This window comes from Lasioglossum baleicum, chromosome 9, assembly GCF_051020765.1.
Source record: "Lasioglossum baleicum chromosome 9, iyLasBale1, whole genome shotgun sequence".
Taxonomy (NCBI): Eukaryota; Metazoa; Arthropoda; class Insecta; order Hymenoptera; family Halictidae; genus Lasioglossum; species Lasioglossum baleicum.
The window spans coordinates 10,842,032-10,868,247 of record NC_134937.1 but is presented as its reverse complement, the minus strand read 5'-3'; the positions used below and the strand labels follow the sequence as shown (position 1 = coordinate 10,868,247).

The window sequence follows — 26,216 nt, the reverse complement described above, 5'->3', positions numbered from 1 at the left end:
CAAACTTTTACATTTTGATCTATGCGACCGCGTAGATCTCTTTGATTTGCGTTTGCGTCAAAAGTATGCATATTTCTAGCAGTGGAATATTTCCAAGACACCCTGTACATCATTTAAAAGAATTTCTCAAGATGAACTTTGCGAATTGTTGTTAATTTAAGCTTCACTTAAGCCTCTACAGTCTTTGTTCGAAATATTATTTCATACGACAGTGTACAAACAATTGAAGCCAGCACGGTCGAATCATCCGATAAAATTGTGCCCTAGAAATTAGTTCTCGCAAACGACCGCGGTCTGTTCGTAACAAGAGGACAAATAACAGTTAGCTATTATTAGGTACACGAGTGCCCCACAATCTTTTTGTTACTAAATAAAAATCACTGCTTTCGATAGATTCGAGACACCCTCCCGTCTGAGAAAATCTGACGGGGGCTGTTGGAAAACGCAACTAAACGTTACGAAACGAAAACGAACACCTCGCGAGGAAATAGAAACATAAATAGAATTACCTCGCGCGAGGAAATAGAAAAGTAAATAGTATTACCTCGCGAAGGAATCGAAAGATAAATAGAACTATCTCGCAAAGATAGAACTACCTCGCAAAGATAGAACTACCTTTTTAGATAGATAGAACCAGATATAGTCCAGTCAACGAAAAGTAGTAGAGGGAAATGGAAGGAACACAATTTTCAACTTTGCGTCTTTGTTTGGACTAGTTAGGAGGTAAACATACTAAAAGTCCCCACTCCTAGAAGGTGAGCAGGGTGCAGGGGGCACGTAGGAGGTCCCCCTTTTCGGTTTTCCGCTTATATCTCGGAAACTATGCGTCCTAGCGATAACACCATTCTATACACAATTAAAGCTGACAAAATGTGACACAAGATTGATTTGATTCAGTTTTTCGCTATCTCGCATAGTTTCGGAGACACCCGCGCTCGAAGTTCACTAATTGGGCTGAAGAGTTAGCTAGTTAAATAAGACAAAAAACGTGAGGCAAAAATTTCTTTTTCTCGGAAACTATGCGAGATAGCGAAAAACTGGATGGAGTCAATCTTATGGTACATTTTGTCAGCTTTAATTTTGTATAGGATAGTCTTATCGCTAGGACACATAGTTTCCGAGATATAAGCGGAAAACCGAAAAAGGGGATCTTCTACGTCCCACTTCTTCTTAGTATGTTTGCCTGCTAACTAGTCGAAACAAAGTCCCAAAGTTAAAAATTGTGTTCCTTCCATTTCCCTCTACACCCCCCTTATATTCATTGACTGGGCTAATAGAGACAACGAACGGTTGAGTCGCGATCGGTGTTTGCCGAGGAGCGGCAGCGAGCGGCTAATTAGAATGTTTTTGTCGCGGTCAAGATTAGTTCGGGAACATAGTTAAACAGGAGGAAGGGAGGAAGGTTGGAGACCCCTGGAAAATCGAGGCCTCGAGCTGAACTCCGACGGGGGCTCATTGTTCAGGGATGTTCAATCCTCTAGCTCCTGGGGGCGGATCGGGCAGATCCCGTTTCGTGACTTTCGTTACCGCAGAACGAAACTCTCCGCCCCCGTACACCCCCGTGTGTCCGTCATTTCGCGTTCCAACCGAGGAATTCGCGCCCGGTGACAGGAACACCGGCTATCAAACTTTGCCCGACCATTATACAACGTCCCTCGCAACGATGACAAAAACTTCCCTATCGAAATCCAAACATTCCTCATCGGAATCGAGATCTCGCTCGGTCATCGGATCTTTTGAAATGAAAGCAATTTCCTGGGGCAATCAGCCACCGGAAGAATTAGGGAAAACTTTTTAATGGGCTTCGTTTAAAACGCGAACCGTGAGACGACTTTTCAAAAATTGTTCCTCGGGCTTGAGATCGGATAAAGAGGTCCCTGAAAGAAATAGTTTTCAGTTTGAATCGAGAACTAGTATAATTTGTCCATTACAGAGACAGATTCGTCAATTTTAATCTTTTAATCGTCACACGAAGGTCGCGAGGTTCTAGATTATTAGAAAGGACAGATAACCTTGAAATCTCTAGAGACAAGATAGTCTGATACACGAAATACATAGTTTGAAATTGAAATTTCGCTGATTTGGGGGAAAAGTATAGCGCAAAGTTTGATCGCCTAAATCCCGGTCACCGAGTGCACCGCGTAACAAGAAGGAAACGTCAGTTTCCACACCGAGGAATCAACATTCCCGGTGAAATAGTTGGTCGTTTTGTTTGTCGGCCGGACTCGATGGTTGCTTCTACTACTGCGGCCAGTGGAAGTAACCGTTTCGGTCAGACGACGGACGGAATTACGGTCGAAATGGTTCTCGAGGTTACACGAAAAGAACAAAACAAAAACGATCTCGTTGTTTAGAGTTTCTCTTTTTTTGGAGTAAAAGCATTAAGAAGAGGCTGAAGGTAAAAACATTTACCTCCATTATTTCTTTGTAACGTTAGCTTGACCCTAGAACTCTTCAGATTCCGTTTCGCCGAACCCGCAGGTCGGAAAAGTAGTAATGGACACAGAAGGCTGCTTATCTTGTACCAGAAATTGTCGACGACGTTCTCGTCGACAAAAAGGTTTTCTCTTTCACCCAACGAATTTTTGACGCAAGAGAAGCGGCCAACCTTCCAACCTGCGATTTCGACGAACACGCACAACACACACGTCCCCTTTCTTTCAGTAGTTGCAGCTAATTTAGTTGACCGATCAGCTTTATGCATTTATATAATTATACCAGAATATCGAGAAATTTTTCGAGGCTGTTTTGACTGATTTTTGAAATTGAATTTTTGATGCGACTATCTAGAAAATTAATTTAGAGAATTGTTCATTATACTCTTCTCAATAGGATCATATGATTTAATATTACACTGTAAATTGTGATATTGATTTTGTGTGTCTTTTACATATTAACAATTGTTCAGACACATTCAGATGTCCATAATGCACTATTGAATCATACTGCTCCATTCAGAAGAGACTCTTCTGTAATATCAATGAAAAGGCAATGTGGCATAATTATGAGTATTGAATTATAAAAAATCAATCTGCCTTCGAATGATCTACGAGTGGCAACAACCATTCACAACATTGACCTTCGTGTATAAATTCAAGGTAGAATGTTGTTTAGATAAGGAAAGAGGTGCACGAAGCTGCTCGGTCTAATCACTAGTGGTAGAGAAACCGAAAAACTCTCTCGGGCGATGCTCTGTGGGTCATTTGGGTCCCAAAAATGGTAAAAACTATTTGCTAACTAAAATTTTCATCCAGTGAGCCCTAGGTTCATCATGGGGTTGAAAACACACTGATAATATGTGCCTTGTAGCGTTACTGTAATATACAGGTCATGTTCCAAATGACATTTTCAATTGGACAGGTGAACAATGCGGACGTCCAGTATATTAGAGCAACACCACAAGGCAGAGATCAGTATCAGTATGTCTCGGACCCTATGAAGCCAGCAACAAAGGACAATATTAAATAGAAAAATCTGCTTGATATCGTTTTAATTTTTACCGTTTTTGGGAGTGAAATGGCCCCGGAGATTCTGACTTGGGTACGACGTTGTTGGGGGGGTTAGGCGAGAGATCCCGATGGTGTCTCTGGTGTAGTATGAGAAATGTGTGGCGCATTTGAGAATGGTGAATTGTTGCCGCAGGGAGGACGAAGGGTTCATCAAGGAGGAGGAGAAGCCGCTGCCGACGCACGAGCTGCAGAGGAAGGTCTGGCTGTTGTTCGAGTACCCGGAGAGCTCGCAGGGCGCCCGGGTCGTCGCCATAATATCCGTGTTCGTGATCCTCCTGTCGATCGTGATATTCTGCCTGGAGACCCTGCCGGAGTTCAAGCACTACAAGGTGTTCAACACGACGACGAACGGCACGAAGATCGAGGAGGACGAAGTGCCGGACATCACGGACCCGTTCTTCCTAATAGAGACTATTTGTATCATCTGGTTCACGTTCGAGTTATCGGTGCGCTTCCTCGCCTGTCCAAACAAACTGAACTTCTTCCGTGACGTAATGAACTTCATCGACATCATCGCGATCATTCCTTACTTCATCACGCTCGGCACCGTGATGGCCGAGGAGGAGGAAACGATCGATCTGCCGAAGGCGCCGGTAAGCCCGCAGGACAAGAGCACGAACCAGGCCATGTCCCTGGCGATACTCAGGGTCATCAGGCTTGTCAGGGTGTTCCGGATATTCAAGCTGTCCAGGCACAGTAAAGGCCTTCAGATCCTCGGCCGTACGCTCAAGGCCTCCATGAGGGAGCTCGGCTTGCTCATCTTTTTCCTCTTCATCGGTGAGTCTCCCGTTCACACTGCGTCATCTTCTTCTTTGCCTATACGATCTAAATATATTTTCTTCACTCTGTTTTACTTACTCTGTCTGTCTCTTCTTTGCAAAGAAAAGAGAATACCAAAAACAATTAAACAAACAAAAAGAGAAACCGCCGCGTGTTTCTATACCGGCGCCGTCTACCTTCTGTTTACTGATAAAGGAAAACACGATACGAGTAATATCTACTCTTTCGTACCTTCTCATACTTTTTCTTCCTTTTTTTTCTTTTTCTTGTCGGAACGATTCGTTGACCACACGGACACGTACACACAGACACGTACACACACACACACACGCATACACATACCAGCATATCTCCCAGACGCTTTTTTTTTAGAACGACCGACACTCTTGTGTTCTCGTCCGTCGGTGTCGTCTCTCACCTTCTCACCTGCCTCGCGAGAGACAGACACTACACCACCGCCAGTGTTTCTCTTATGTGTATGTATCGTCGGGAGAGAGAGAGAGTGCCTCCGAGACGAGATCACGACGATAGAGAAGCCGAGAGCTCTACCTACCTACTTCATCATTAGGGCTAGTCTTCGATAATCGAGAACCTTGCTGAACGAGGATATCACGGTAGCTCGTCTAGAGAAATTAGAACCAGTCCGCTCCTCGGGACGAGCACGCCAGTTCCCGAGACGTTCACTCAAAAACCTCTGCTCAACGACCGCCACACGTGTTACATACGTATTATCGAGTACCGGTACATATAAGTATATATATACATGCGTGCCCGTGTGTGTATATATATATATATATAGAGACCACATCTTCCTGTACCGTCCCTGGAGATTAATGTATATTATTCTCCGAAACACACGGATCGGAGTTTTTTTTTTGTTTTTTTTTAGTGTGCCCGGCTTCGAAAGTCGAAACCAAAAATATAAGAGAAAAGAATCCCGCCGACGGCTGGCCCAATCAATCGGTAACCAATCAGCCAGCGAATAACCGTAATCACCACTCGAATCATCTACGAGCTGTCCAATCGACCGTGGTTCTTCGTGTTTTCTCACCCTGACGGTTTTCTAATATAAATCTCATGCTAAATCGTTCTTCTTCGGATTTCGCCCGTTTCGGATTCGAATCGCTCTCCCCAACAGAGTTTCGCGAACTCTCTCTCTGTAGAGTCTCGCACGCGAATAGAGGCACACACACGGCCGCACAGTGCGTTGAAAATCTCGTTACTGGAAAATGTTTCAGACGAAAGTTATATAATATAGAAGAGGGTACAGGATGATTGTATTTGTTTGACATTGCAGTCACAGGGAGGTTACGTAGAGGTTATTATTGTAATTTTGAGGGGAAATCTGTCTTGTTTATTAGGTGATATTGAAGGTGACACTGAGACGTTTTCAAAACACTAGAGTAGCTCTGATTTTGCAAACATCGAAAAATTGTGCAACTGTATACCTTGTAACTTTCATTTGAAACATTTTTTCATAAGCTGGAAAGTCCTCTGACATAAAAAAAAATAGTTAAAATTTTTATCTTGTTTTTCCGTCGAGAATCACGAAGCAGTTTTACACAAGAAGTGTTTTTTTGCAAACCTCAATTAAAATCACCGGTGGCGTTTAAATTTACATTATTAGTTCGATCTCGAGAAAGTGGAATTAACAAAGAGCTAGAATGAATTTTAATAGAAACTTTTCGCTCGTTTATTGGCTAGAAACACTTTTATGAAGATTTTAAATAGCAGAATGTGAAAATTGATTTTTCAAATTTTTGTCCATTGTCAACGCACTGTGAGCCGGTGAAAATCTCGCGGTTCCCATTGTACTTGCTCGTTTCGCGATAGCAAAGAGGGGGGCGAGAGATCGTTTCGGAGATCGCGGATGAATCGTTGGCTCTCTCGCATTGTTTCTCCCGATAATGGCGGGCGCCTCCCATTCTGCAAAACAGGTCTCGAACAGTCTCGCCGACAGATTTACAACCCCCCGTTCGTTCCTCTATCGATTCTTAATTCAGGTCCCGGAGGAAGTTTCCGGCGATGTCCTTGCCCCCTCAGGAATCGTACCTTCTGTGGAAGGGCAAGACCCCTTTCCGATAACTTTCGCTAACTTTGCTCCGCCGGTTACGCGGTGACCACTATGTCTGGCCAGGACAGGACACGCAGGTTCCATCGCTTCGTTCTTTCTTACTCTACTTTTTTTTTCTATTTTACATATCTCTTGACGGCCCTCTTCTTCTGCCGTGCAAGGTAACCGGTTCGCGGGTTCTCTTAACATTGTTGTATGTTGATGGGTGGACTGCGGATATCATGCATTTATCAGAAAAATGAATAAAGACGTTCGCAGAATTTAACGCTTTGAGTGCTACGTCTTCTAGAAATGGCAGACGGAATTAATTGCAAATTGTAAATTGTAAATGCAAATTTGGTTAGCATCTGCAAATTTGCAGGATGAAGGAATATTTTTAGCGTCAGAGATCTTCAAATTGATTTGATGAAAGCTCCGAGGCTGCTGGATGGGCACTAAAAGTGTTGAGAGATTTTTATATTATATTTGCCTTTTTATGAGATGATTGAAAGACGATTGAAAGAGAAAATACATTTTCATTTTGCATGAAGATCCGCAGTCTAGTGTTGGAAAAGGTTGAACCTTGCGGGGGTGGTTGTTTAACTTCATGAATATGTAACGTAGAGCCTCGAATTGTACAAATATTTTTTGACCATTCCACAAGTATCCAGGATCTTCCTATATTACATATAGAGTAGCAAAGTAAGGAGATAAAAACGTAGCGTTTTAATCGTAGCGAAAGAGAAAAGAATTTCGATATATTTTTATACGTGGTGATAAAAGCTCCTATTTTTAGATACCGAATAATTGTATTCTAAAATTGTGTAACTGAGCCTCCAATATTAAAAAAGCGGTGTCTTCAAAAAAGAATACAACCTCCGCAGGGTTAATGGGTAACCAGAGACCCACCCACACATTTACAACACCTCGATCATTGTTTCCTTTTCTCTTCGGAGTAGAGCCAAAAAAGAGGCTGTAACTAAAATTCTTCGGAATTCGAAAGATTCTCTCGGAACTCGATAAATCTAGTAACCGGCATTCCGATGCGTCGAATGATAAGATCGCGTTACCTTGCACGGGTCTTAGACCAACAAGCCCGCTTTACACTCCGTTCCCCGCCAAAGGGACGAAAAATCGGATATCGACAAAGTCCCCCTCTTTCATGCCCCCCACCCCCTATACCCCCCTATCGAACTTTTCTCTCGACCACTCTTTCCTGTCAAGTCAAACCGAGTATCTTTTACCAGCGTATTGATTATCATGTCACCGGTGATCAGATGACGCGATAGTCAACGCACCGAAAAAAGAAACGGCAAGCACATCGTTGGTTAAATAAGAAGAAAGTATAACGAAAAAAAAAATCTCTGTATGTCCATATAATAAATATACGTGCATACAAAAAAAATATATATAAAGTAACATGAGAAATGAAACTAGACAAAAAAAAAGTACACTAATAACAATAACGATAAAAATAATAGTGATAATAATAATAATAATAAGGGTATCGCCGACAAAGAGAGAGAGAGCAGGAGAATCCTGATGGAGGTTCTCAGCCGAGAGAGATCTAGGTAACCGAAACCGACGTACGGCCAGAGGATGGTCGATGGCCGTTTTCCTGGGGAATTGGTCCGGGTCCAATCATCCTGATGGAACGGACCCCATAAGAACCGTCGATATTTCGCTCGATCGACGAGGTAGCCGGGCAGAAGAGACACTGTGGGATTTCCAACGTCGAGGAGAGACCGAACCGAGAAAAGAGAGAGAGAGAGAAAGAGAAAGAGAGAGAAAGGAAAGAAACAAAGAAAGAAAACACAAGTATCGCGCGGAAGAACGATCTCCATCGATCGAGGAACAGAATCGATACGCGATTGGTCGCAAGATGCATCAAGAAAACCAAAGATACAGAAAAGAACTAGAGAGAGTGAGAGAAAGAGAGAGAAAGCGAGAGCGAGAGAGTGGGAGCGAGCGAGCGAGAGAGAGAGAGCTAGGGCTCGCTAGAGAAAATAGCGTGTCTTGAAGCGTGTGTTCCTCTTGTGTGCGTTCCAGGTGTGGTGCTGTTCTCGTCGGCGGTATACTTCGCGGAGGCGGGCACGCAGGACAGCTTCTTCAAATCGATACCGGACGCGTTCTGGTGGGCGGTGGTCACGATGACGACCGTGGGCTACGGGGACATGAGGTACAGAGCCACCGGGGGCGTTAAACCCACTGAACCGGTGTTTTCTTCCTTGCATTGCAGGTGTGGTGCTATTCTCATCGGCAGTATACTTCGCGGAGGCCGGTTCCGAGAATTCGTTCTTCAAGTCCATTCCGGACGCGTTCTGGTGGGCCGTTGTCACGATGACGACCGTGGGCTATGGTGACATGACGTATGATGTACTCACTTTCACTTAAGACTCTAGTTAATGCCCGCCAAACAAACGAACACACACTCTTTATATAAACTATTAACTATTTTATCTATTAACTCTATTTTCTATTAACTTTTCTCTATTAACTTGTCTCAAACTTATTCTTATAACTTACTTAATTACCTACTTACTTACCTACTTACTTCGATTAATTAACTTATATAGAAAACTCTTACTTCGAATTACTTCGATTATACTTATACTTTTTCTACTCTGTCTCTCTGATCCCGATTTCTTCTACTTTGCCAACTTTCTATTCTCCGTCGGATCTACTACTGTCACTTTCGATCTACCCAAACCCGATACACCCTCTTTGTTCTTTCTCTCTGTTGGTCCACCCCGGAAGCATTACTCTATCTATATATTTGCAAGAGACGCACTCTGACCGTACAATTTTGATCTCGACACTTCGCACTCGAGCGGTGGGTCTGGAGCTCTGCACACGCTCAAGCGGCATGCGACTTTTTGGATTGAGACGTGACAGAAAGTTGCTCGATGCTGCTTCGGTGTGGACACAGCTGTAGACTGAATTCAGAGCAATTTTTTCTATGTTCGTTTCTACTGAATAGATTGCTAAATGTTTCAGTATTATATGATTAATTTCATACATTCGTATGAGATGAAGAAAAGGTACATGGAAGCAATATTTAAGTGCTGGAGCTATCAATTAGGTGGCTTCGAGTGCAAAGAGTCGACGAGCTTCTGTACAATGATAGACTGTGGATCTTCATGCAAAATATAAATTTTCGAAATTTTCTTCAATAGAATTATTTACAATGAATTCTCGAATTCTGAACTCTTGAATTCTTCTTCTATCTTTACATAAATGCGTGAAATCCGCAGTCTGATGGTAGCATACAAGTCCACAATGGCGTAAATACAAACAATTAAATACTTCTTTATGTATATACCAAAAAAGATTGCGACATGGATTGTCCTGGAATTCTCGTTTAACGAAGTTCTTTTTCTGGCAATCTTATTGTGGTATCATTGTGCAGAATACAGCAAAAATACAAATGAAAAATTCATTTTTGACGTTCACGTCAACTCTCGAAGAATATTTCATATTGTTTGTATTTCTCTCGTATGCACCATGAAAAATGACAATAAAATTGCCATAAAAACAACATTGTTAAACCAGCATAAATCCCTGCAAGAAACTACCTCTCTCCACCATTGCAACATCTGTTGCTACAATAACCTTTTCGAAATACATAAAGAAGTATATGCATCTTCAATTTTATTTATATCTTCAAAACTACCAAGCAACTACGGCTAACATTTTATGCACATCATTATGAAGCATCTATCATTGTACAGAACCAGGTCAAAATCGAAGTTGGAAGTGTCGTCTCTTTTCAGTCCAATCCTCAATTCCCCAACTCCTCCATCCTAGATTCTCAGAAATAATCGATCACTCGGATCTCGATCACTCGTTTCGATCAGCTTTTCAGTTTCGTTTATTTGGTGACTTGGTGAATTAGTGCTTGATAGAGTTAAGCACGCTACTTTTTTCGATCTTCTCCCGTATATTATATTATATTATTATATACTCTTCGCAGTCTCTTGGAATGTTTCGTTTTCATTTCTTTCTGTTTTTTCGTTTCTTCATTTCTTCTCCACCCTCCCCTCCCGTCCACTGGTTCTGTCACCCTCCAGAAAAGTGACACGCACTCACAAGAATACACACATCTATACACACGAGACCAACCCCCACCCCTTCCCCTCCAATCCCATCTCTGTTCTTCGCACACGTTTTTCTGTATTGCATCTTTAGAGAGCTGCTCGCAATCCTACCATTCTCCCGACACGCTTCGTCTCATCGATCGGGAACATCGACGCCTCGTTGCTTCATTTCTGTGTAATCGTCCGGGAACGAGTCCCATCCCCCTCTCCGAGAAAGATACAGTCAGTGTTATAATTGATGGCACACAGAATAACTTTTATATAAATCGATCGACCAACCTCAGTTTTTCTGCCAAGCTAGATGGATCAGTTTACTCGATGCTTTATAGCAAATATTTCTGAGAAATTGCGTTCTGTCTGAATTTTGAAAAAAAATAGTAGAAGTTGTTTTTCTGCCAAGCTAGATGGATCAGTTTCATTTAACGAAAACATTGGAGAAAAATCCCCGCGTTATCTAAATAAAATAGTCCACTGTTCGGAATAGTACTTCGCCCATCCCCGGGCCTATTCTGGCAATCTACAAGCGGCTTGATCGCTTTCTTCTCCTTCGTTTCCTTGCTGATTTGGCCCTCCTTCTAGTTCTATCTGCGCCCTTTCCTCTAGGCTTCCGTTAAACCTTCCCTTCGTTGATTTCTCCGTTATCGTCGCGGATGAACCGTTCCCCGGGGTTCTATGGTTCCGATCCACTATGCGGGATCGCCTACTTTTGCGAACGGCTATTTACACATGTGATTACTATAAAATAGATTTAGAGTGTTTCTTCACATAAGAATGTGTTAGTATCGTTGAATAATATTCTCGTCTGCTGCGCTGAAGGGTAGCAGGGACCAATAGGAATGTTAATATCGATTGGATAGCATAATCTATATTGAATAACGTTAAACAGGATCAATGAAACACCTGACCAGTTAAGGGACTATTCTAAATACCGCAGCCTAACTCTCAAAGGCTTGTTGTTTGTAACTTGTCGAAGATAAGTACCCCTCAAAGGGTACATTGTTGTACCATCGATAAGTGGATGATCGAATCTCTGTACACTTCATCCAACTCCAAATTGTTAAGACTTGTCCAGTTAAATAATTCTCAAATGGTTCGTTATATCACATCATCCATAAGTGAATGATTTCTGTTGCAAGAAGATTGAAAGATTAATCACGGTCGCACATCACTCGGCGTTCCAACTCCGATTTCATTAATTTTATAGACTCTTCGAGGTAGCTGGGTCGCCAGTCAAAGTGTTAAGGGTCGAACGATATCGAAAGGTGTTCGATCGCGGGAACGGGGATGCGTGGCAGCAAATAAGGTCGCGAATCACGCCGGTTTTCCCACCCCAGTATCCCCGTTCTCGTCGAGGTGCTAAGAAAAACAATAATTACGGAGTCGGGTCACGACGCAAGGGGATGGACGGCTCTCGGATTAAGTCCGATTTCAGGCGACGTTCGCTCTGGGTCGCGAGAGACACGTGACACAATGAGAGCGAGAAAGGGAGGAGACTCTCTCCGGCACACCGTGCACGTTTCTAGGCGCGAGGCGACACGGGAACATTGTAATATCGACGAGGGTAGTTTCGTGGTTCGCGGTAAGCCCTCGAGATTCGAGAGCGTCCGTGGAGAGAGGCTCGAGATCTCGCTGTTACGGCCGAAGGGGCTTCTTGAGCAATTGCCTCCCGTAAATCAATAAGTGTCCTCTCGGGTTCGTGGGTCGTTTCTTGGAAACGCCCCGTGTCGAAAGGAACGCCGAATTGTCGCGATTCTAATGATCACTTGTGCAATTAGAAAAATGGGAAGCTGCAGTTTCAATCAGTAGAAACATTCGACGAATCTCAGGTTACCGGCACGTTACTCTGAGCCTGCTAACAGTGTCAATCCCTTGCACTGTACGAAGAATTTCAGCACACTTGCTTCCACGAAAACCGACACGGTTTTCACCAACGCCTTTAACCGGAAACGATTTTGACCGACAACGAATTTGATTCACAACGACTTGAGACGACCACAGTATGTATTATCATACAGTATATGTGATAATATGTACTATCATACTGTGGTCGTCTCAAGTCGTTGTGGATCAAATTCGTTGTCGATCAAGTGCGTTGTCGGTCAAAATCGTTTTCGGTGAAAGGCGTTGTCGGTAAAATCTGGAGTCGGTGAAATGTTGTCGACGAAAACCGAGTCGGGGAATTTGTGTCGTTGATTTCCATGGAACCCGACCGAAACAGTCTGTCGATGTTTCTTCATAAATTTTATTATTAGATCTGATCCCGCGAAATTGTTGATCCCGGTGTTCCAACTGTCAGCGTATTGACTCACCGCTGTCTCGTCGTCTAATAATACGTATCTAATTAATTCTGTTCGAAATCTTCGTGAGCGCTGAAATCCTATAAGCCGAGGGTTTAAGGAAACTCGAGACAAGCATAACCGACTCCGCCACCGAGCAAATTAGGTTGTCAGAGTGCAGATGAACTGTAGCTGACAGTGCAGCGTCCCGATCGAGGAAGTCCCGTGCATATATCGAGCCGGCAAAAATTCCGTTGACGTTGTCCGTTCGTCGTCGCACCGAATAAAGGACAAGAAAGCTATTGAGGGCGTGAAAGTTGAGCGTGTACATACCTCCACACACACACACACGCAGATACACAGCCGCGCGACAGAGAGTTCGTTTCTCTCTAGAAACGGCGCTGTCTAGCGGCGAGAGGGCCGCTCCAGTTTCCCATTACGATGCACGATGCACGATGGTGCACGATGCACCGCGTGTGTGCAACACGCATATGCATCCAGCCCGGCCCCGGACGCCTTTGTCGTCGACCGGCGTCACTCGCTTCCTCTATCGAAAGCCCGTTTCTCGCGTAACCAGCTTTCCTCGTCGAATCGTATGTACTTTGAAAGCAGTCCTCTCTCCATTCTACACCGCCTAACGTCGCGTCGCGTCTCGTTACGTCGATTCTCGGTGCCCATTACCGCGATTGATCGCAGTTTCGTAAGCTCGACACGACGTTTCCACAACGTCGGAACAGAGCGCAACAGATTCCGATCGCGATCCACCTGGAAACCAGGCTCGATTCCCCAGTCGTTTGCCCCCGATGCTAATTAACTCGATTCTGGAATCACGCCTCAGGTATTGCCGCACCGACCAACTCGATTCGCCGGTTTCCCCGTCACGATTGGCTCCAGGATGACTGTCAATCAGGAAGCCTAGCTTTGGGTTATAGGTTTATCTGTCGAGATCGTCGCTTTTTCTTGGTTGAAGAGAAATTGTGTTTCGTAGATGCTGATTTCTCTCTTTCCTGCTTTTTTTCGAAGGAATTTGTGTAGATCTGCTAGCCTTGTCGAGGAAAAATATTTGTCGAACGAGCCTGATTACGTTTAAGTAGATTTCTGATCGCAGAATACCATTTTAGGGAGCCCTTGGTTGTTGGAGAAAATCTTTTGTCGAGCAGGTTTCAATTTGAACGATTTTCTGATCTCCTGACACAATTCTGTGTATCCTCTTTATTATTATTGAAAAGAAACACATATCGGAGAACAGGTTGCAGTTTAAGAGGTTTGCCGGTCTCAGAACGCAAGTTTAGGACCCTTTGATCATATTATTGGAGGAAAGAAATGTTGAGGAGAAATATCTATCGAAGAGGAGCGGGATTCAATTTAAGAGGATTTTTCAATCTCGAGTCTTCTTTCGGCTGCTTTGGTAATTTTGTCCAGAAATATTTTTACGAAGAAACATTGTCGGAGAGAAGAATGCTTTTGTTTGAGGGTGTTTCATGATGTTGAATATTTCATAAAGAAAAGTTGTTCAGCAATATATTGACGGAAAGCAGCTTGTGGGAGAACACGATCCTCGGTCTTTCTTTTCGAAAAAAGGAATGCTCCTAAAAAGAAGCTTGTAGTACTGCTGCGTTCTTTGGGTCACACCCTCGTTTTTCAAGGACGGCGTCATGTTCAGAAAGGCATAAGATAATTGCTACTAAGATATTAATAATATCTTCTTCTTTTCACAACGTTGTTCCAAATGTGAAGCTCGGAGGCTTGCATCAGGGTTAAGGAGCTTTCTAAGTTCAGGACGCAATCTTTTGGGTGCTTTCGCAATTTTTCTCGAGAATAGAAACACTTTTAGAGCAACATTATTAAAAAGGATCAAAAGGTTTCATGTGATCGTGCAATATTTTTTAATCTAATCAAGACTTTTTATTCTGTGTCCACTTTCTGCCAGTCTACCAAATGAACGGACATTTGGCGATACGAAATTTGCCAAAATTTTTACATTTTTTAAGAAATGTAAAAGATTGTCCGAAGAAAATCAGCGTGATACATGTGAAAGCTACACGTTTTCGGAACGCGTGTGTAAAATTTCAAGCCAATCGCGTCAGTACCTTCTTCGAAATCGCGTCAGAAAAGACATTGTTTTCCAGGCTATTTTTACACGCGGTATGTTTTCTGGAAATTGTGGTAAAACATTCGTCGCACCGACAGAATTATGACCATGTTTTCAATTCTCGAATCTCAAAATGTTAAACCGAATTATTGCACGGGTTTTTACATTTCCCTACGAATAAATACTCTGATCATTTATTTATCTTCAAAAAATTCGCTGCACCTCGAATCTCGCAGTTGTTTCAACAGAACTCTCGAGATTTGTAGATCAAGGTACACAGTTTAATATCAGTAAATTCTTCCGAACAACGCTCGAACCGTTTAAGCGTAGAAATTCAATATCCCCGTTCGTTCCGCCTAGTTCATTAGTTACGAGATCTAAGGGTGCTCTATCCTGAAAGTTCCCGAGCAGTTCCTTCATCCTACACGCGCTGTCACGAAAGTAATCGAACTTCTCAAAAATATCGGAGGACAGGCAATTATGACGGAGAAAATCCAACGCGACCTGTCTCTCCGTTCTCCAATCGACATCCAGTAGAAACTTGTTTCCTATTTCTATTTCTGTTTTCCCGATAAAAAGCTCCAATAGTTTCCGAATAATATTAACGTTCGCGAAACTTTATTCGAGATCTCGTTCTATCATCTATTGCACCGTGAAATGGATGCATAAACATGCGTCGAATTATTGACGCTTCCTTTCACGAGCGTCGCTAAATCCGGCGACTATAATACAACGTTCGGACTAATTGAGTTAAACAATTAACATCGTTTATTCATTTTCTTGAGGTCATTCGAAGTCATTTTCGAGAAGTAGAGGGTTACTTCGAATGACCTGAGGAATCGCCTCTTTCGAAGAAGTAGAGTTTTTGCGACACCCTGTAGAATTCGACCTAGAAAACGGGGAGACATCTGAGAAGTTGGACAAAGCGTGAAAGAAGGATGTTCGGTTACTTTGGCGGCAGACTCGGCAATTTCCCGACTTCCGGTTCCCCGAGTTTCTTCATCTACTCTACTCGTGCATGCTCTTCCCTCTTGATCAAAAACGTTTCTCTCCCTTGAAACACCGTTTCTCCCCACAAGAAGACTCTAACGAACGCGACTCGTCCTCCCTCGAACCGAATAATTTTCTCGCTCCACACCACGCTGTCGTCATCACCGCTACCACCACCATCAGTCATGGATCACGAAGGCCCATAGTACAGTGACACCTGCAGGAATGATATATCTCTTTTTTGCAATTATATTCTTAATTACATAGACTCACCGAACCGCTGAACACTCTCGACTCGCAGATACCGAGGCTCACGATGTGTATCTGCGACACGGCGTTGCACTGCTCCACGGATTAGCGATAAAACGCTTTTCTCGCCCCCGGATTAGCGCTAGCAGAGCCACCGATGCATGAAGCCTGCGAGCATCGTTTTACCATTCGATCTCCCCCACCCCGTACCCCGTCTACCCGCCACCCCCCAACCCCTCTGCCAACATATACGATACAAAACGGATTGTCTCGGATAGTAATCTTAATCAAAGTCTCAGTTTCAGGTATTCTCGCAAAAATGTGTATAGTAGCCGTCTCTGTCGATTTCGAACGAGAGACACACCCACACACACACACTCTAATGCGTGGAGCACTGTATCCGATACAACACACTGTTGCAACCGGATCACGATTACCGAGACCGATTCGAGCTCTCGCAGTTTCTCGTCTCTGAATGAAACGGAAGACAGAGAGTCGAAAACGTCGAACGAACGCGAACACCTCGCGTCGGCTGAATTCGTCGTTCCCGCCGTTTGATCTCGTGTGCGTACGTTTGCGTGCAAACAGTAACGATCCGCTTCGTTATTCATACGTACGCGTCCAGCCACGTTGAAGCCGCCGGAAGCGTTTATTAAATGTAGCCACTCGAGCGAAGAGCAGAGATCACAGAGATTTGCTCTATGAACTGGAATATAGAAAATAATATTCGAATGTTCCATTCGAATTTGATGGTGTCACGCCGAGTTAGTATACCGAATTCGACCGCGTTTCATTGCGTTGGACCCAGTTTGATCGCGACTCATTGGATCGGAACAGCTTCGACCATTTTGAGTTTGACTCGCATTGTGTTGAATCGACTTTGATCTCGTTTGACAGCACCAGACGTAGTTCGACCGCGTTTGGTCTAATCCGGACCGCATACTTGTTTATATTCAGACTATTATGGACCGCGTATAACTGTATCAGATTGTATCCAAGCCAAGTTTGACCGAGTTTTGCACATGTAAGTTCGTTTGATCGCATCTACACCGCAGTTAGATCATGTTGCACCGCATTAGACTATACCTAACTGTATTTAGAGATCAAGTTTGACCTATTTCGTCACACTTGAACCGTGTTCGATTATATTTAGACCGAGTTTGACCGCGTTTGGATCATGTTCAACTGTATCTAGATTGTTTGACCGCAATTAGACCGAATTTGATCGCGTTTGGATAACACTCAACTATGTTTAGTTCCAGTTTGACCGCATTCGATCACATTTGAGTAGTGTTTGATCGCATTTAGACCACCTTCAAACGTATTTAAGTCAGGTTTGACCGCATTCGATCACATTTTAGTAGTGTTTGAACACATTTGACCATGCTTGACTGTATATAGACCCATCTATAGACCAAGATTTCTCTCACTAGAACCGTATTCCATTCTATCTAGCCTGCATTCAACCACGTTTCACTTCGTTCAATCCTATTTAGATAACGTTTCGATTTATTTGATCGCATCTATACCCCGTTTAACTGGGTTTGAAGCATCGTCTCTGCTCTCTCGTGGACAAGACACGTCGCCGACGAATTATAATAGATTCGTTTGAAATCGCACGCAAGAATTTGATCACCGAGACAGACGGTGAACGACGAATCAGTCTGGAAACGGTTCGATCGGAGAAACAGTAGTCTCCGTCATGTTTTTGGTTTATCCATTCTCCCCCACCCCAACCCCCAAAAAAAGAATCGGAGAGAGAGCTGCATGTCGTACCGTTAGAAGGTTCGATCTCGGAACTCAGCAACGGAATGGCACGCGCTTGTTTGGAACGGTGCATCGGCACACGAACGGAGGAGCCTTCTTAGAGAGTCACTTTAGTCCCCTAGTCTAGCCTAGAGAGCCCGCTTCTTATTAGACACGCGAATCGCTACAGGTACACACGGTCCTGGCTACACGTGATCTTCGGGAGACAGAGAATGGTCGGAGGTAAACCAAGAAACTTCTTTCTCATTTTCCACTACCGCACACTGGGCCGTGATCGCAAAAAGCTATTGTTGATTAGAACCGGAACAGCTTCAGAAACTACCCTTACAGGAATTGTTTAAACAATGGTGTACGAACATTCTTTTCGTAACGATCTCTATTCGCTTTCGGATGAATCATTTTATGGAAATGGCCCACTGTGCACCGGTCCGGTTGCAATCGACTACTCGGGATAGTCAAAGTTAGACTGCGGAACTTGCAGACACTTCGCAGACCGTCACACGAAGGACCCCCGAAGGCCGACACCACCCTGTTCACCTATTTTCGCTTCGAACATTCGCCGAACGTCTCGTCTATCTTTCGTAGTTCCATATTTTTAGCAAATAACCGATCGGAAAGCAACGTAGACAATTGAAACATTTTACAGGAGCCGGAGGCAGAAAATAGGTGAATGCTCCGTAGAGAAAAAGAATTCAGCGTTCTTGACCGTTGCGTAGGCGACCGGGTACAATAATAGTCGCGACCATTGTGTCGACAAAACTGTGTTCCGTAGGAAAAGCATCGAAAAATCTGGAAAGCTTACGAAACTCGTGCAGACACTTCGGTCGCCTCGCAGGGTCAACAAGTTGAACAACTCGGAAATTGGAAGGAGCTCGAGCTTCCGCAGTCTATCGCGAACCTTCCGCCATCGAGAAGTAGTGTTCCCGGATATAATTCTTCATTGCAGAATCGGTGTACATAGTCGATTAATCGAATGATTTCTATTTTGTATTGTGTGATATCCGCTTGATTTATTCGATCGTAATCCAGGGATCCTGAAGGGAGGCAACGTGTTCATTGTTGTTTAAGAACCGGGCAGTCTCTGTCGGTAAGAGAGCACGCCGGTCTCTGTGTGTATCTGTAGGAGAGCCTCCAGTACCGCATAAGTAGCGCCACACTCGACTCGACACGGCAAACTCACACAAGATAGAAACACCACACCTAGCACCGAGTTTCTCGACGAGGAACGAACGCTATTTTTACGACGCTCCTCAGGTCCCGTTCGGCTGGCCGCGAATCAAAGCGACCGCTTTTCCGTTCTGTCCACAGGCCCGTGGGAGTCTGGGGGAAGATCGTTGGATCACTGTGCGCGATCGCTGGCGTGCTCACGATCGCTCTTCCTGTTCCCGTCATCGTCTCGAACTTCAACTACTTCTATCACCGTGAGACCGACCAGGAAGAGATGCAGTCGCACAATTTCAACCACGTGACCAGCTGCCCCTATCTCCCTGGGCCACTAGGTAATCCGCATACTGCAATCATAACTGTCATATTTGTACAGATCTTATCAAGAGGGGCATGATGTGTTGTAGATGGAATTTAGTGCAAATAATTTTCTTGTACAGGGTGTCACAAAGTTTTAAGGAACCCCCGCAAAATTCGCCTTGAACGTCAAAAACAAGGTAAAAACAAACCGAAATTGTTTTTTTGAGATTAAAAATCTCAAATGTTAAACAAATCTTTAATTTTTAGTTTTCGTTTACCTTGTTTCTCGTGTTCAAGGTCAATTTTTCGGGGGATTCCGCATGTCGGTAGATAATTTATGAGTTAATCAAGGTGATCGAGTTAGGCGGCCCACCCGGTATATTTGCTCGTCGCATGAAAGACCTTGTCACAAGATGTACATTTTACATCTGTGTGTTTTAATCGTGACTATCGAAGTATTGAAAGCAACCCTTAAAAACATCTGTAAGGATGAAGAATGTATTTTCTCGACTTTCTCGTGAAACGAGAAAGTTTCTTTTCAAATCGTCGTTATTGAGCATTCGTTGAGAACGTTTGGGAACGTGGTCGGGCAGGGCAGGTGTCGCTGGCGAGTCAAATTGACAGCGTGTCGGTCGAAGGAGCTGGAAGGCGTGAAAAATCGAAGAGCCGCCGCGCGCTCGCGCCTAAGCGGATTAGAGTCAGGGGTAAACTATTGTGTCAGCAGGGGCGTAGACACGCGATATCGGTACATACTCTCGCCGGGATTTGCCGGGCGAGCCGACAACTTGAAAACGCAGTAACGGCTCTCCCGGCCGAGTGCTTACGGCGAACGTCGAGGACTACTGTCATTGCGACGGGCGCAATCCTCTCCAACTCTCGCAGTTGTTATCGAGCAAAGCCAGCCGGCGCTTCGCCTAAACGCCGGCAGACGGTACCGAACGCTTCCGCATCAACGTTCGTTATCAAAAGCTCTCGAGCTTTTTTCTATTTCTCCCCAGCGCGTCGCGCCGTCTACGGAACGAGGGATTTTTAGGGGTTTTATTAGCCCGGTGCGCTGACGTTCTAGACTTTCGAGTATTGTGGCACGGGAACTGTTTCTTTGACGAATAACGCAGAAGAGCATATGGGACGGTTCTATGTGGAATTGTAGAAACAGCGGAGCCGAGGGAAAGAGGATAGAAGCTTTTAATTTGAGAGTCGCGAGACTGGCAGTAGAAACAGTCAGTCGTGGTCAGACATTTACTCAGCTGTGCCTGTTCAGCCCTCGACCATTTTTATAATTGAGGAATAATTGCACAAAGAATTCTAAATGAACAAATTTTGTTCCATTGATGTTTCTTTGTACAGGATTTGTTATTTGAGAGTCGCGAGACTGACAGTAGAAACAGTCAGTCGTGGTCAGACATTTACTCAGCTGTGCCTGTTTAGCCCTCGACCATTTTTATAATTGAGAAATAATTGCACAAAGAATTCCAAGTGGACAAAATGTGGTCCATTGATGTTTCTCCGTACAGGATTCAATGAAGTCTGGGTTAGAAATTAAATTAATTTCTTTTAGGATGTTTAGACGATGAATTAGTTCGTATCGAACCTTCTTCTGATTTTTAGATAATAAATGAACTCGTGAGACATATCGAACCGTTTTCCTTTCTTCCTGCAGGTCAACACCTAAAGAAGAGTTCGACGTCGGAATCGGAGTCGGACATAAAAGATTTGGGGGACAGCATACTGCTGACACACCCCGAGATTACGAAGAAGCCCAACTGCAACCCTCGCCATAATAACAATATTAATCCAGCCTGTATGAGCATCGAGACTGACGTCTGACTACTAGGTACCTATGTATACCATCACTGTGTGTCGATCGTTAAGGTCAGAGTTTATGCGAATCGTTGAACCCTTTGACTGCGAACTGTTACCCGTAGGCGTACGTCCCACGAAGATCATCGTGCTGCACGTTGTCGATGCCTATAGGCGATCTCTCGTCGCTAAACGGTGCCAACTACGAATGCTTTTGTGCCTAACGGGAACTAGCTTCTACCTTCTTAGCGGATCGCTGTCATAGGATTCATAAAAGCGAACCGTAGTTTCTGAAGCTATTATCGTGTCTTCGCTCGTGTTTGTTCTCTACGAATTTGTTTGTTTGAGATCCGTCCGTGAAAGCAAACCGAAGATGTACTTTTTAATGTGTTTGCTGCGGAATCTATTATTGCGGCTATTATTGTAGTCGGCTCTATTTTCTACGAATTTGTTTGTTTATGGTTTGCTCGTGCAAACAAACCGCGGTTTTCGACGCGTTTGATATTGAATCTTTCCATTCAGTTATTTTTCATGAATTTTTCTTCTTACTTCCTGATGATATTAACATCGCACGTGTGTAACGATTACTGCCTATTGAGAAACATATTATACAATCAAAAGTACGAAGTACTGCACTAATGAAAAAGCACTTGTACTTCAAGACTATCTGTCCACGTCCCAGAAGGGCCTATCGCATATGTTCCACAGTTACTCTGGAAATAATTCTTGAAAATCATTTGTCTCAACACGTTGAACGCCACTAAAAACATCACTTCATGAATTCAGACGTTAAACTAGATACTTATCAAGCAATTAACACTGGTCACTAATAACACCCGGGATTTTCTAATGTGAGAAACAAGTTTGTACATTGTTGTCCGTGTGATTGCAGTGAAGGAGACGGTGGCAGCGTGGTGGCCAGTGCTGGGACGGTTGTCGAAGAACAGCTACAGCTCCCTACGGTGCCTGACGTAGGCCTCCTTCACACGTCGTCGTAGTCGCGCTAGCCGCGAGCGCTAGTCGCGAGCGCTAGCTGTCGCGCGTGTACGCGACCGCGCTGGCTGTTGGATCATGATCGAGATCGGGATCGAGATCGAGGGCGGCTGCGCGAGCGCGAGCGCGGCCACGCGCACTCTGTCCATAGTCTGTCAATACGAGGGGTGCTTCCAATCCATTATCACACGGCAACGAGAACCAAAGCGAGCCAGAAAGCGAGCGAGAACGGAGCAAGAACGAACAAGAAAGCGAAAGGGATATAGCGGACGATAGTGAACGACAAAAGCAAACGAATGTGAACGAATAAGCGAACGAGAGAGGACCGGGTGCGGCGAGCGATTTCTTCCATCGGCGAGGAACAAGCTCCAGAACACGCGACGCCAAGAACGAACAGTAACCGAGGAAGAAGTGAAACGAGAAAGAAGAAGAAGAAGAAAAGCAACGCGTCGCGGACGACGCTCGACAAGCTTCGAGAAGCTCGGAACAGAGGCGATTACGCTGAAGAAGAAGAAGAGGAAACAGGGAAGAGGACGAAGACAGCCGCTTCGGAGAGGTGTTTACGGTACACACGCACCCCACGTAGGGACCTACGTGCTAATAACGGGGGGCGCGGGGGGCGGGGGACGGTTCATCTCCCGCTCTCTCAACCCCCACACCACCGACTCCAGTGTTCACTACAAATGCTAACAAATAAATAAAGAAAGAAAAAAAAGTAACAAATAAACGATTATAAAAAAAATACGAGAGAGATAGAGCGGGATATAACGAAAAAAGAAACGAGAGAGAGAGAAAGAGAGAAAGAGCGAAGTGGGCAGAAGATAATGTAGAGGTGTGTGTTGAATCGCAGCGGCTTCGCGAGAGAAACCGAGAGTTCAAGCGAAAGTGGGAAGAGTTGTAAGAATAATAATAATAATAATAATAATAATAACGAACGTACGTCGTCGAATCCCCCACCGCAAACATACACACACTGACACACATGTACACTAACACTGACACATACACGAACACAGAAAGGGAGTATATTATACAAACACACGAGGCCCCGACGAAAGCTCTCGGAAGAATAACTGTAATGTGATTCGCGTAAGCCGGGGGGCCGAGACACGTGGTCGACACGAGCAGAGAGGAGCGAGAGAGCTAAACTAATTAAAAACAGGGGTAGCCGGCTAGCGACGGGAAGAAAAAACCAGGGGAAAATCGTACCAGCTAATTAATTCTTATCGATGTGATTGAAAGGACCGAAGTACACGTGGGCGGACGGTGTACGTCGTCGACAGGAGATAAAAACAAAAACGAGGAGAGAAAGAAGACGTTCGTTCGGATGATTCTATATCGACAGCGTTTCGCGCGTGACACGGACGAAGCCGCCACGATCGAGAGCGAGAGAAGGAGCGAAAGAGAGCACGAGAGAGAAAGAGAGAAAGAGCGCGAATGTGCGAGTGAGAGAGAGAGAGAGAGGGAGAGAGGGAAAGAAAGAGGATGGTGCGTCGCGGAAAAGTCGTGCGCCTCGCAGAGACTGTTCTCTCTTCTATAACTGTCACACAGCCGTCGACTCGAACGCGATTATATTAATTCGTCTCTCGGAACCTCCGCGTCCACGCACGCACACATACGCACGCGGACACACTCGTGCGAAACCACGAGGAACGACGATCCACGCCGTAGATCCTCGATCGTGCACCCGGACCTCCGTGAAACAAGCACGAACTTCTCGAAAACCCTCGAAAATTCGACGAGTGCTCGTCCCACATGTGTATATTCGTGTATATGTGTGTGTGTGTGTGTGTGTGTGTGTGAGTGTCGAGATCCACTCGTTGTGCACGATCGAGGCGGGATCCATCGATCTCCTTGCTCCGGAAGCGACAGCCGATCTCCCGGAGAAAATGAACGGACGATCTCGGTATCTCGTCGCGTAAAGAGATCCGCAGAAATCGTCTGAGGAGATCGGCTGCGGAGCTGCGCGAGGACGTTTGCGAGCGATCGAGGAGTCGAAGCGGGGCTGGAGGATCGCGATCGATAGAAAAGGTGTCTGCCGATGGTGTAAATCTTGTAAACCGTGTGCATACCGTGCTAAAACCGTGTTCACGCCCTCGGAAACGGGCGAAAAGAAATGAAATGAAACGAAACGAAACTGCTTCCGGTCCTTGTTGCGCGCGCGAGACTCGCCGATTCCGGATAATTCTCGAGACAGCTGAGGGAACCGAGGGAGTCGAGTAGTAGCGAGAGCAGTATCACAATACAGACATTCGCAGTTTGCTAATTCGAGGGGAGAGTTAGCTTGACGAGATTCTGTTCGGTTCTTGTGTTCAAACGGACGAGGAGAGGTTTCGTTCTTGTGCCACCGATCCGCGCGTTCGATCGGAACTCTATGCGCCGCTATTTTTCGGCCGGGCAAGGATAGGTCGACGTGATCGCACGGTTTTCTCTCTCCCTCTCGCGAGACACGCTTCTTTCAACTTCGCGGACCTTTTGGATCCGCATCCGCTGATCAACCCCTTGCAATTCATCATTTCCTTTGTGTACACACAATAATTGGACCTTTTCTGTCCTGTATAAGTTTTCTCGATTTATATTCTTGTCAATTTTTTTGTTTATCGTATACCTACCGTTACTCTGATGTTCAGGCATGGATTTCGTTTCTGTCCAACCCCTTCGTGTACGATTATTTTCACGTCCACAATGATTAAAATCTGATATTGTTATGAATCAGGTATTGATACTGCAAGACTGTAACGACGACAAAGACGTTCACGTTTGATTTTAGAATAAAGCGATTCAGTGAAAGAAGTCAGAGTCAATGAATTCAGAAATATTTCCAATCTTCTCTTCTCAGCATAAAAAAAACACCTACAATATCAAGGGTTAACAGATTACGGTTCGAAATCTTCGTCACAAAGACTCGAGATTGCAATGCAAGGGGTTCGCAGAGATGAACAACGTAATGTTCAACAAATTCTGGGGTCACGGGTCAAACTCGACGTCACAAGGGATTAATAGCAGAACCTTTCGCGTTGGATCTTCCACGGCCTGCAAAGCAGGTTCCGATGGGGTTCGAGTGGAATGATCGCAGACCGGTTCAATTTCGAAATTGCCTCGGTTCGATTTCCGTCGGTGAAATCGTGGAAAAGATAGAGAAAGAGATCGGTTACGCAGGGGGAGAGGGAGAGAGAGAGGCGATTGCGATACGAAGAAGAAGACGAAGGAGAAGAAGAAAAAGAAGAACTAGTCGCGTCTCGAGTTCGTGGGGAAAGGGATTGGCAGGTGTCCGGGATCAGGAACGTGACCGCGGTTTCCCTGTCAGTTCGACGTCGTCTCGACGATCCGCCACTTTTTCCCGGGCGGGGACAAGCGCATCACCAAAAAAAAAAAATAAATAAAAACAAACAAATCGCCAAGACTGCCATTTCACCGTTCTCAGTAAACGCAAAAACTCACACCAAAAAAGTACACGAGTCAAGTGGGCGAATAGAGACGAGTATATCGAGAAAGGAGCCAGCATCGCGTTTACGATGCGATAGATCGATCCAGAAGACGGGTCCGCGATCGAGCGGATTTTTCCCCGCTGCTACTCCGCGTCCGACTCTTAGTCTCCGATCTTCCGCGACGATCGGCTTTCGGAGATCCGCCATTGTCGAAATCGAACGACTATTCTCTCGCGCGGTCAATCGGAGGGAAAACGGATATTCCCGGTTTGGTTCCCGAGACGCGCGAGCCTCCGATCGTCGCGGAAACGAAGGGGGAAATAAAAGAGGGAACAGATTTTTGTCCCTCGGAGACGCGGGAACAGCGTTTTGTACACACCGGTCCGCCGCCGGTCGATTATGCTAGTTCGACGCGGATCCGTCGCCTCGGATTTTTCTCTCTATTTCCGTTTCTTTGTATTTTGTCTTTATTTTTTATTTTTTTTCTCTCGTTTCTTTTTTTCTCCACGACGTTTCCGTTCGCGAGATCGGAACGCGCGACCCGCACACGCATCCCCCAAAACGGAGAACCGACTACGATGAAGAAGGGAGTCTGACGTGTTTCGAGTGTGCAAGACGCGCGACGAAAAACGTGTTGTAGATAATACGATGATTATATTGTAAATGGTAACGCGCGATCCAGCGGAACACAACAACAACAATAACAACAACAACAACA

The 26,216-nt window shown here is 44.8% G+C and overlaps 1 protein-coding gene across 15 annotated transcripts in view; it reads left to right on the top strand.

The window, feature by feature from the left end:
* Positions 1 to 25,456, top strand: part of Shaker (potassium voltage-gated channel protein Shaker) — a 225,530-nt gene extending 200,074 nt beyond the window's left edge. For 10 of the 15 annotated variants that reach the window (XM_076431094.1, XM_076431083.1, XM_076431098.1 and 7 more), the window contains one exon: positions 3,643 to 8,535. In XM_076431094.1, the coding sequence (XP_076287209.1) occupies positions 3,643 to 4,873 (1,231 nt within the window). In that variant the 3' untranslated portion in view covers positions 4,874 to 8,535. Of the gene's footprint in view, positions 1 to 3,642; positions 8,712 to 19,121; positions 19,313 to 20,937; positions 21,112 to 21,969 lie in introns of those variants that run through there. The other 5 variants (XM_076431085.1, XM_076431084.1, XM_076431088.1 and 2 more) reach the window with 5 other exon arrangements.
* The last annotated feature ends 760 nt before the right edge of the window (positions 25,457 to 26,216 follow it).